At 38.0% G+C, this 13,314-nt stretch overlaps 2 protein-coding genes across 4 annotated transcripts in view; one reads left to right on the top strand and one right to left on the bottom strand.

Moving 5' to 3' along the window:
* LOC115629895 (serine/threonine-protein kinase minibrain) overlaps positions 1 to 13,314 on the top strand; it is a 51,652-nt gene that overhangs the window by 4,344 nt on the left and 33,994 nt on the right. The window lies entirely within an intron of this gene.
* LOC115629849 lies at positions 2,408 to 3,121 on the bottom strand (the record flags this gene model as incomplete). Its single annotated transcript, XM_030526430.1, has 1 exon — positions 2,408 to 3,121. A coding segment is annotated over one exon (714 nt), but the record flags the coding sequence as incomplete, so codon positions are not given.

Below are 13,314 nucleotides of genomic sequence, written 5' to 3'. Positions count from 1 at the left end.
CTATATTAACGTAATCCATAGCGCAGATTTCATCCTTGAACCAAAATATTGGACCAACACCTAAATGATGAAAAACATCCCCATAGCATTATGTTGACACCACCATCCTTAATAGTTTTTATAGTGTATTCCGGATCATGAACTTGATTTTTGGGGCGTCTTCCCATCAGATCCCAACAAACTTAGCTTTGTCACGTCTGATCAAAGCACGGTTTTGCAATTTGCTCGCAGTACATGCCTTTTGGAAAAGTAATGCGATCTCGGAATTTTTTTCTTTACTACTACGTCCTTTTCTTCCAGAATGTGCTTTCAAATCAGCAGCTATTAGCCAATTAATTATTGTCGTAAAAGAAGTTTCTAACATTTTATTAACGTTCTACCTTGTTTCTTCCGTTTGAATTCAAAAAGGACCGCAAAAAAAACACTCATTTTTGATCAGTGCAATAATAATGCAATTACAGCCATTGATTTGCTTTTATTTTGAGCTTAATTATGTTTTCTCTTTTCGTAGCTGTGAAATGATATCCCCGACCCATTCTTAACCGTAAGAGGAAAATTGTACAAGAATTGTTATTTTGAGCTTACCTCTTACTTATAATGTTAAAATATTACCTTAATACGTTTAATGAGCGCTTTACAATGCAATATTATCTCAAAAAGTATATGCGTTTCTATTTTTTTTTCCAACCCATTGTCACCTAACAAATCAGAGAACACAGCAAATATTTCTGCCAGAATACGCATTAAAACGAAATCACAATGAAGTACCTTTAACCAATTATCGTATATAGTAGAAGAAACTTGAAGAAGGATAAGAATAAAGTAAGGATAATAAGAATAACTAAGCTTATTAATAAGTTGATAAATCAACATGAAATACACTATGTATAAGCATTAATATAGACTTTTTTAAAATCGCCATTAGTAGAAATTCGAGCAAAACAACCGTCCGTATGAACACCTGGATCTCAGAGACTATAAGAGATAGAGGCACAATTTTTTGCACAAAGATGCGTTATGTGTGTATTCTATACGAGTTTGTTTTATTTTTTTTGATTTTCCCCCCCACTTCCCCCCTATGGGGGTTTTCCCGATTTTCCATTCGTATAATCGCCTATATCTCGGAGACCATAAGACCTAGGAACACCAAATTTTAGTCCAAGGTGCCTTGTGTGAATACGCAGAAAATGTATATTTTGGAATTTCCCTCCCTCCCCCCTCTCCCCCGCAAATGCGATTTTCTCTAACTCCCGTAATTCTTGGAATTTCGAACTAAAATTTTGCAAATACCCACAGTTAGTAATTATGTGTCCGTATGCCAAGTTTCACTATGATAGACCGATTTACCAAGAAGTTATAGCCATAAGTATATTTGCTGCTGCAGCGCTGCTCAAGCGCTGCCCGCGGCTGTTGTTGATGTTGCTGTTTGGTTGACTGCGAAAATGCTTACACAAACACGAATAGATGCGCATAGGCATACATACACTCACACAGACGCAATTGCTATGTAAATGTGCAATTATACACCCTTTACGTGAGTTCGAATACCGAGAAAGGTAAAATCGATCAAATTTTTTAAAATTTTCTTTTTTTTTTCTAGCAAATTTTTTTAATTAGTAAACATATGTACAGAGTATTTCAAAGTCGGGACACCCGACTTTAGCTTTTTTACTTGTTTTCCTTCTAAAAAGTTGTCACACTGCCGACAGTAAAATAGCCTGTACGCATTCCCATAAAAAAGGATAAATGAAAAAAAATTTAATTAAAAAAAATTTCATTTTTTAAATTAAATATAAACCATTCAATACATACATAAACAAGAAAGGAATGCTAGAGTCGAACCAGCTCAACTCTTAAATACCATGAACTCACTCCCACAAAACAGAAAAAAAAATGTACAAATTAATTTTAAAAAAAAATTAAATTCAAAATATTTAATACATACATACATAAATGGAGACTTATGTTTATGTACAGTTTCAACATCACACATGTGTGTACATCAGAAGCGTGTCCATGCGTGTGTGTATGTATGCAGACATATATTAATGGTTATGGTTCAGACATTATATTTAGGGTTATAGTTTCCTTCCGAATTGACCTATCATGATGAAACTTAGCATACACATAACCACTAACGGGATGTAATTGATATTGTTGTTGCTGCTTTGCACAGGCACTCGAGACATACACACACAAACACGCATAATGTACAAAGTCGGGACATTCGACTTTACCTTTTTACTTTTTTTTTCTTAATTTCCTTTTTTGTGGAGAGTACACGGTATTAGTTTGCTCGACTGTAGCGTTCTCTCTTATATGTATCTGAATTCGAGCAATTTGAAGAAAGTATTCACGAAATATAAACTTTGAATTAAAACCAATCAAAACATCAAACCGAATATAGTTAATTGTTATCCAAGCATTTTCTGTAGAAATGACGCCCATGTAAAAAAGACCATCTCGGTTCGTCGCTTAAAAGGTCCTGTTGTTGCCGTCGTTGTCGAACCATGGCTAGCATGCGACAGCCGCGGCTCGCGGCTGCCTTTTGCTTAGCCTCAACGGCCGCACAGGCGGCTTTATACGCCGCTTCCTTGACCTGAACATACTCTTCTTTGGCCTGGGCCAGTTGTCGAGTGAGACGATGAGCTCGTGTCTTTGCCGCTGCAAGCATTTGTGCCTTCTCTTCCATTTCGGATTGCGCTTGTTCGACCAGCGACTCAACGTCGTTGAGGCTCAACCCTGCATCCTGCACAAGGCATTTCAGATCAGACAACTGGGCCTCTGCGGCTTTAGCAGCTATTACCGCAGTATCCGCATTGCTTTCAGTGCCGTCTAGTGAGTTAGTCACCTGGTTGACTACTGCGTTAGCCTCTCGTATCTCGCGCTCAAAGTTCGCCACAATTGCCTCCTTGCCTTCGAGCACGGCCTCGGCAGCATTCGCTGCCTGATAAGCTTTCTCCGCCAACTGAATCTTTACCTTCTGGGCGGCATCGTGGGCAGCGTCCGCTTGGGCTTCGTTGGCGGCCTTGGCTACCTGCGCGGCATTCTGTGCTATGGCGGAGGCTTTAAGGCGTGGGTTGATATTTCCTTCGGAATACTGGCTGCCATCAACGCCCCCTTCTCCCCTGCAGGACATTTCGTCATCGCCGGTTGATTGTGGAGAGTTGCAGTCAGCATCTGCATCTTCGGAAGCCGGAGCGGGAGTGGGTGCAGCATCGCCGCAGCGTAGTAGATCGCCGTAGAGACTGCTAAGTAGTTCCCAATGTTGCATCTGTTTTTAATCCATACTATTATTGTTGTCGGCTTTGTTACAACCAGTGATATTTACCATCCGACCAGTATTGTAGCTGCGAGTAGGCGACCATAGAAACAGCAAGTGGATTAACCACCAATATCTGGCAGACATTTTTATGCAGTTACAAGTTACGGCCCGAAGATTAATTATTAGAGTTCAGCCTACTTGAAAACTGTGCTGTGATTTCGACTTTTATCGCATAGGTTGTTTTTAACATACATTTTTTATACCCTGGGGGTGGCGCATCGGGAAAAAATGTTCAAACTCGTACTTTCTCGGGCTCAGGAGAATCTGTATACCAAGTTTGATTATTCTAGCTCTTATACTTTCTGAGATACTTGCGTTCATACAGACAGACACACCGGCATGGCTATATCGACTCGTATTGTCATCCTGATCAAGAATATATATACTTTGTGGGGTCTGTCCCGCCACTTTCTGTGTGTGACACTCGCACTAAACTTGTAGATTTGTTTTGGTGCACGGTATAAAAATAATTTCATCAACCTTCATTGCAACGCAATTTCGACACAAATAATAGGACGAATAAAGCAAACACTTGGGCGGCAAACCACAACAATTCAATGTCAGAAAGGCGCATTATACGTGCTGCCAATGCTGCGGTCAATGCTACTGCAGCTTTTCTGCACAAAGTACATACAAGTACATACTTGTAGTTGCGTCATTGTGTTATCTGTTGCAATTAAATTTTTATTTTTTCCAAAACGTCATTTTATTGTTCTAGTCCGAGCTAATGATAGGCGGTTAATTTACGAGATTTACTTTTTCATTTTTTCATTTAATTTACTTTTTCAGAAAGCAAACTAGGGGGAGCACACCTTGGCTGGTTTGTGTTGCGAATATTAATACAAGGTGCAATTCAAAGTAAACAGGACTTTTTGAAGCTAGCGCCCCATGGTGGCGCTATCTATATGTCGACTGGTGCGTTAGAATCTGCTATCTTTATCGATTGTCCAGTGAGAATTTTATGACATCTCATCGATTGGAAGTGTAGTTATTGCGTTTTAAGTGTCAGTATGTTTGTGTTATCGGTGCGAAAATGAGCTTCGAAAAAAGAGCCAACATTAAATTTTGTTTTAAAATTGGTAAAACTTTTACCGAAATTGATGAAACAAGTTTATGGCGATGATTGCCTATCCCGTAGCAGAGTGCACGAGTGGTTTCAACGTTTTCAAAGTGGTCGTGAGGACATAAATGACGATCAACATGTGGGCCAATCAAAATTCGTGATCACCAAAAATGCCATCAAAACAGTGCGTGAATTCATCAAAATTCAGCCGAAATCATCATTGAAATTGATGGAAATGGAATTGAACATCTCCAAAACATCGATTTATCGCATTTTGACCGAATATTTGGGCTTACGAAAGGTGTGTGCACGGTTTGTTCCGCACAAATTGACTGACGACCAAAAATTGCTCAAAAATCAACCGATTGTGACCGATTATTTGACCAAAAATCACATTTTAACCATTAACCACTCGCCGTATTCACCTGATATGGCACCGTGTGATTTTTATTTGTTCGGAAAACTACATTTGGCCATGAAAGGAAACCGCTATGCTGACGTTGATGCCATCCAACAGGCGGCGACCGCCATCCTCAACGCTATACCGACAAATTACCTAAAAAAGTCGTTCGATCACCTTCTTGAACGTGCAAAACGTTGTATTCAGGCGGAAGGAGACTGTTTTGAAGGCGACCAATAAATTTTTCAAAAAAAATAAATAGTTTTCGTTTTTTAATAAAAGTCCTGGAACTTTTGAATTGCACCTTGTAACAATATCTACAACAAACATTGCAGTAAACCACATTCGAATTTCTCTTGTGAGGATATGTGTATATCGTACATTTACACGCACTCGTACAAAATGTTGTACGTACACACATAAAACCGGGGTAATTTCTGATTGTGAGTAAAGAGTCAGGTAATCTAATTAGAATTTCGTATTGCTTCCCATGTTATTATTTCTATGGATGTTGCTTAATCTATTACTGCTGCTTCGACCTGTTGTATACCGACATTGGCGTCTATACCATGTATGCAAAGGTTTGTTTATAAAGCGTTGGGATTTAGGACCGTATTGTTGTAACTGTAGCGGGGGATGGAGGTGAAAAATCCAAAAAATAAAATAAAAAACGTTTACATACCAATACGGGATCAGCCGATTCCGAAATAAAGGTATTCATACACACAGGCGGACGGACATGTCTAGACCGATTTGTCTCGTAATGCTTAAAAAGATGCTTTATTCTACACAATTAAATTCGAGTCATGTGCGTCCGACTCTTAAAAAATATACCTACAAGTAATTGTCAGGTAAAATTTAAAGTAGAGAAAGCAATTCCTAATGCTATAAAGATATGTAAAATTAAATTTCCGCGTCACAATATTGGGGATGCATACATAAATAATACATATATCTGTGTATGGCATCTGTTTACAAACTTTTCAGGTTTTTTTGATCGCATAAACTTGGTTCATTAATTGAAATGTTTCGGTAAAATATTTACTAAGTTTCAAACACAATCTAATATTGGTTCTTTGATTGACGCTTCTTATCATTACATTTTTAGCGGAAGTCGGTACCTTTTCAACCAGATACCAGTCATTTGTAAATGGCTCCATCAAAAAATGCTTTATTCCAAAGGTCCTGTTCACTTTGGAAATCACCTTGTTACGTCTCTATGTCATTAAATTAATCAATATTATTGTAAATATCGTAAAGGCTTATTAAGCATTTAACTAGTGTGTTTGGTTGAAGCAATCACAGGTTGATAAGAGGGTGTACAGTCCTAAAAGCTGAAACTGTGTGCGCCGAGGCGGCACGACTGCGAGTGTTTCGGCAAAATAGATCAATGAACTTTGAGCCAAACTACGAGAAAAGCAGCAAGCACCACAGCCGTCTGCCGCGCTTTGTTGCGCCATCTCTACCCACTTCGATATATTTGAATATAAATATACATATGTATTTATTTATGTATATACGATGAAATCGTTCATATATTATATTATGAGCGTCGATTTTACTATGGACCAAAACGCCAAGATGAAAGCATTCTTTCTATATCTACATTTTTTTAATTAATTTGGCTCTTGCGCAATCTTCATTTTAAGTGTTTTTTAACGTACAAGACTGCTCTGCTTTTACTTTTGCGGTTGTTGCTTTCGCTTATTTTGTGTCTAATCAGCAAGAGACCAAATCCGCCTACACTGTATTTTTAGTCTCACCTAAAATGTGGAGCAGCAGCACACATGGCAACACAGACATAAATACATTTAGCGGCACCCTTCTCACATCAACGTACGAACATACCAATACATATACTATATAGTAGGTTTACCCCAAGCGTTAAAGGGTACTATATAATCTAATCGTTAAGATTTGCTACAACACATAAGAAGGCGTGGCAGATCTCGCAAATTATATATATTCTTAATCAGTGTAATAAAACGAGTCCATATGGAACTGTCCGTCCGCCCGTATGAACGCAAGGATCTCAGAAAGTATAGGAGCTTGAATTACCAAAGTTGATATACAGATTCTCCTAAGCCCAAGAATGACAAGTTTTTTTACTCTGTACATGAAATGTACAAGAGTATACTAGGTTTGCTGGAGCTGAAAAATGTAACAGGCAGAAGAAGGCGTGGCAGACCCCACGAAGTACCCCTGTAAAAAAATTATATGTGCAAATACTGTTTTCTGTGTTCCTCATTGGAAAATACCGGTACTTTCCTTTTTGGTATGCAGTTTTTATACTCTGTACATGAAATGTACAAGAGTATATTAGGTTTGCGGGAGCTAAAAATGTAACAGGCATAAGGAGGCGTGGCAGACCCCACAAAGTATATATATTCTTGATCAGCGTGACAAGACGAGTCGATGTAGCCCTGTCTGTCCGTCTGTCCGTCCGTATGAACAGCTGGATCTCAGAGACTATAAGAGCTAGAGACACCAAATTTTGCACAAAGATGCCTTATGTGTGTACGCTATACGAGTTTGTTTTATTTTTATGATTTTTCCCCACTTCCCCCTATGGGGGCTTCCTGATTTTCTATTCATATAATCGCCTATATCTCGGAGACTATAAGACCTAGGGAGACACCAAATTTTAGTCCCAGATGCCTTATGTGAATACGCAGAAAATGTGTACTTTGGAGTTCCCCTCCCCCCCCCCCATTAGTTATTTTCCAAAATTCCCGTATTTCTTAGAATTTCTCATTGAAATTCGGAAATTACCTCCCGTTAGTGATTATGAGTCCGTGTGTCATAACGATAGGCCGATTTAACAGGAAGTTATAACCATATATATATACAACAACAGCTGCTGTCACCGCTTGGTTATATATCTATATATATAAAACAGTTTGTCCTGACTGACTGACTGATTGGTGATCAACGCACAGCCCAAACGGTAAAGGCTAGGCTAGGCTGAAATTTCGACTTAAGTATCTTTTCATAGTCTAGGTGCCCACTAAGAAGGGATTTTGGAAAACTCGAGCTCCAAAGGGGAAAAACAGGCTCCAACGTTTGTATGACAAATTTCTACAATTTTCATCTGATTAACTTCAAACTTAGTTTGTATACTCTCAGAACAACTCCCAGAAAAACTGTATACTTGGTTTTTTGATATTTTTTTGGAGCCTAAAATATGGGAGTTTTCCAGTAAAAAAATGTTGGGGCACACAAGAAAACCGCGTCAACAGCTCATAGCCCACACGGTAGAAGCTAGGATGCTGAAATTTTGACTCAAGTATCCTATAATGGTGTAGATGAGCACTAAGAAGGGATTTTGGAAAATTCGAGCTCCAAAGGGGGAAAACGAGCTCCAAAGTTTGTTTGAAAAATCGGCATTTTTTAGCCGATCGACATAAAACTTGGTTTCTAAAATCAATAAAAGAATACAAAGAAAACTGCAAAATCGGTTTTTTTAATTTTTTGTTTTAGCTTGAATTATTGGGGTTTTCTTGGGGCCCAAAAGGAAACCGCGTCAACAGCCCACAGCCCAAACGGTAAAAGCTAGGATGCTGAAATGAAAAGTTTGTGTTATAAATTTAGTCCGATCGATTTAATATTTGGGTAATGTAATCTACGTAACTAAATCTACAACTTTGCATTCAAGGATTTTCAAAATATGCATTTTACAAAAGCAGGGAGAACAAACAATACAAAATATCAAACAGTTGGGGACAACTAAGTATACACACACACACACATACACACACACACACACACACACACATGAAAACAGCTGTTCGTGTAGTTGCGAGCAAACGATTGAAATAGCCAAAGCAAAATGTGAGACACTAATGTGTGAATGTCCATACATATGTGCACATCTATGTATGTACATATGCATCTACATATGTATGTATGTACATTCGTCTTGCACTGACAGAGCAAGAAATGTTAATTAATTGAAAATTATATAACATTTTTAAAAGTAATTTTTTCTTTGTTTAGTGCATTTGGCATTAGGGTTTTCATTAATAACTTTATGCAGCAACAACAAATATCAAATAGTTGGGGACATCACATACACACACTCACACACACAACAAGCAACAGTTCGTGTCTATGTGTGCGGTTCTCTACGTACGGTTGAAAAAGTAAAGAGAAACATACATACATATGTATGTATGTATGCCTGTGTATGAATATTGCATGTATGTACATTCGTATTATTAATGTATACATTGGGCAATCGAACACAGTTGTTTGATTGTAAAAAAAATAATGCTCTAAAAACAACAACAACTGCAAGTCATTGGCTCGCTCTTCTTCTTTCGTTTTGACCATTTAATGTTAATTGCAAAGGCAAAACGCCTAAAGTTTACAGTTACCATCGCTAGGCAACGACTGCGTAAGCGATAGTAAAGCAGAAACCGAATAACGGAGCTACGCATATTCTGCTTCGCATTGCGGGCAGATGTATGTATGTATATGATTTGTTCTTATTGATCTCAATAAATAATTTGATTTTATTATTTAAATATTCTGCTTATTGCATTCAAACTTCGATATTTTGATGGTATCGGTGGCTTCAACTATCGAAAGTTTTACTCTAGCAAATTGAGATGAGAATTGTCAGTGCTTTTTGATCGTGGCTCATCGCTGCACGGCATTGACACGAGTGCCGTGTTTCATATTCCGAGCTTGTGCGTGACCGTATTGACTCAATATGGCACGAAAAGACTCAAATGTGAATTTAAAATTAGGATATACCCTTATAATTATTCCCCTTCTTTGCACATAGTCTATCTTAAAACGTTGCGTTATCTCTATATATAAAACAGTTTGTCCTGACTAATTGGTGATCAACGCACAGCCCAAACGGTAAAAGATGAAATTTGGACTCAAGTATCCTTTCATAGTATTCATCATAGTATAGGAGCACACGAAGAAAGGCTTTTGGAAAATTCCAGCTCCAAAGGGGGGAAAACGAGCTTTAAAAAATATTTGTTATAGTGGTCATGTTCGTTGAACAAAATAGTTTGGCAAGAACAAAAATGTAACGGACTACTGAAAAATTTTTTGTGAAGAACAGAAAATGTTCATTTAAATACCTTAAATGCCTTCCTACTGGTAACTTATATGGTGAAAACATATGGGTAGGTTATGCACACACAAAATAAATACAATAAGAAACATCATATTGAGCCGGGTTAAGACGGGAATACCTGCTAGTATATGTATATATATATATATGTCCAAGCGGTGACCGCAGCTGTTGTTGTTGTTATTGCTTTGCACAGGCACACAGACACACACAAACACACACATACACGCCTAGATACGCATAATTATACTACACATATGTACAGAGTATTTCCAAGTCGGGATGCCCGACTCTAGCTCTTATAATTTCTGAGATCCTTGCGCTCATACCGACGAGAGCGTAGACAGACAGACATGGCTATATGAACTCGTCTTGTCATGTTGATTAAAAATATATGTACAGTTAGAACTCAGTAATCGTAACTAAAAGAATGTGGGTAGTTGCACCTATTGAAATTGTCGCACCTAACTTGAAAAATGATATGACACGGTAAACCTAATTATACTATGTACATGAAATGTACAATACGAGCCAATCTAGCGCTGTCTGTCCGAGAGCTAGACACACCAAAATTTAAATAAAATAATTTTTTTTTCATAACTCCCGTAATTCTTGGAATTATTTGGCAAATGCTTCCAGAATTTGGTAGTCAGATCCAGTCAGTGGTTATGTGTCCGTCTACCAAGTTTTATGATGATAGGTCAATTAAGAAAAAAGTTATAGCCATAAATATAATCCCTGCCGAAGCTCTGCATGATGCTCTGCCTTTTGTTGTTGCTGCAGCTTTGATTTATTTCTTTACTGCATACAAGCACATTCACATGATTCTGATGTAAATGTATGCTGTTGAAATTGTACATAATGTACACTGCCGCTCTGAAGGGTTCAACGAGCACTGAATAGGTTCAACGATTTATCAAAAGTTCAAATAGCTATATCTTTTCAACCAAATCGTCGATTTTGATCAAATAAATTTTTGTAGAAGCAATAATTTATTGTTAATAAAACAGCAAAAATTGGGGCTTGAAGGAATTTTTATACTCTGTACATGAAATGTACAAGAGTATATTAGGTTTGCGGGAAGTGAAAAATGTAACAGGCAGAAGGAGTCGTGGCAGACCCCACAAAGTATATATATTCTTGATCAGCATGACAATACGAGTTGATCTAGCCCTGTCTGTCAGTCCGTATGAACACCTGAATCTCAGAGACTAGAAGAGCTAGAGATACCAAATTTTGCACAAAGATGCGTTATGTGTGTACGCTGCACGAGTTTGTTTTATTTTTTTGATTTTCCCCCCCCACTTCCGCCCTATGGGGGTTTTTCCATAACGCCGTTCGTATAGTCGCCTATATCTCAGAGACTATAAGACCTACGGACACCAAATTTTAGTCCCAGATGCCTTATGTGAATACGCAGAAAATGTGTATTTTGGAATTTCCCTCCCACCACCCTCTCCCCCGCAAATCGCGATTTTCTCTAACTCCCGTAATTCTTGGAATTTCGAACTACAATTTTGGAAATACCCCCAGTTGGTTATTATATGTCCGTATACCAAGTTTCACTATGATAGACCGATTTACCAAGAAGTTATAGCCATAAATATATTTGCTGCTGCAGCGCTGCTCAAGCGCTGCTCGCTGCTGTTGTTACACAGAAACGAATTGATGCGCATAGGCATACATATACTCACACAGACGCAATTGCTATGTAAATGTGCAATTATACACCCTTTACGTGAGTTCGAATACCGAGAGAGGTAAAATCGATCCAATTTTTTTTTTATTTTTTTTTTTTATTTTATATAATTATTGTAAACATATGTACAGAGTATTTCAAAGTCGGGACATCCGACTTTAGCTTTTTTACTTGTTATTTTTAGTCTCTTCAAATGCTTGGCACTCTGAATAATCCGTTTTACCGTTGCCAAACTTGCGGTTACACCGCATTCTTCCCTGATTTTAGCCGCAGAACGTTGGGAATTAGAGGCGGTTCTAAGGATTAGTCTCCTGTCAGTTGGAGTTGTCGCATGCGGACCCCCTCCTTTCATATTTTTCCCGTAAAATTCTTCATTGCGCACAAAATTACCAACAACATTTTGACTTCTGCCGATTATCAGTGCAATTGCGCGCTGATTTAGGCCGGAATTGAGATAACCTTTTATTTGACCTTTTTTAAAGTCATTCAATTGTTTTCCGCGACCCATTCCACCAAAAAAAGAACGGTAAATACTTCCAATTCCAATTTGAAAAGAAGTTGGCCCCATTTACTTCACGCTGTCGATCACAAAGTAACACTGAAGTTGTGAACCTATTCTGATGAGCCAAAAAAATGCAGCGTTTTTAGCGAATGTAAAACGAACTCAACTACCGTTAGAAAAATCCCGTTACTGTTTTGTGCTATGTTAAATGTTAACAAATCAAGGTCACAACACAAAACAAGAGAGAACGCTACAGTCGAGCAAGCCCGACAGTGTAATACCCTGTACCCAGGTAAACTTCCGTCACTGAGTTATATGCGCCCATAGCAGCAGCAAAAAGAGGAAGAAGAAGAGCGAACTTGTTGCTGCAGTTTGTGGAGGTTGTACTGGCGAGAATTTGTTTCACTAATAACTTTTCTTAGAATTGACAGAATTGAATAAAATTTTGAACAACAGTAGAAAAGTATATATATATTATGTGTGCAAAGTTTGGTTTAGGTAGCATTTGAAATGTGGACGCTATTGACGAAATTCTGTAGCGGGGGAAGGGGGTGAAAATTCAAAAAAAACTCGTCCTTTCTCGGACCTAGGAGAATCTGAATGCCAACTTTGGTTATTCTAGCTTTTATAGTTTCTGAGATCCTCGCGTTCGTCCAGACGGATAGACGGACGGACGGACATGTCTAGATCGATTTCTCTCGTCATGCTGATTCAGAATATATATACTTAATGGGGTCGGAGATGCTTCCTTCTGCATGTTACATACTTTGCACAAACCTAATATACCCTTTTTACCCTACGGGTACAGGGTATAATTAAAACAAGAGAGAACGCTACAGTCGAGCAAGCCCGACAGTAAAATAGCCTGTACTCTCCACAAAAAAAGAAAATTAAAAAACAAAAAAAAATTAAATTATTAAAAAAAAATGAATTAAGTAATTAAAGTAAATTAGAATGTATGTTTTTGTTCGGTTTAACAGCATACATTTACATCACTTGCCTATTCGTGTTTATATGCGTGTATGTATGCAGCACAAAGTTGAACCAAAGCAGCAAAGCCGGCAGAGCTGCAGGCAGCGATTTTATTTATGGCTATAACTTTTTTCACAATTGACCTATCATGATGAAACTTGGCACACGAACACATTAATACTAACTGGATGTACCTACCAAAATTAATTTCAAAATTCCCAGAATTACGGAATTTATAAACAAAAACACGAATTGCGGTGG

This window comes from Scaptodrosophila lebanonensis, unplaced genomic scaffold (genome assembly GCF_003285725.1).
Source record: "Scaptodrosophila lebanonensis strain 11010-0011.00,11010-0021.00 unplaced genomic scaffold, SlebRS2 tig00000168-arrow-arrow-pilon, whole genome shotgun sequence".
NCBI lineage: Eukaryota > Metazoa > Arthropoda > Insecta > Diptera > Drosophilidae > Scaptodrosophila > Scaptodrosophila lebanonensis.
Note: the sequence above shows the minus strand (reverse complement) of the source record. Positions and strands in the feature narration are given on the sequence as shown.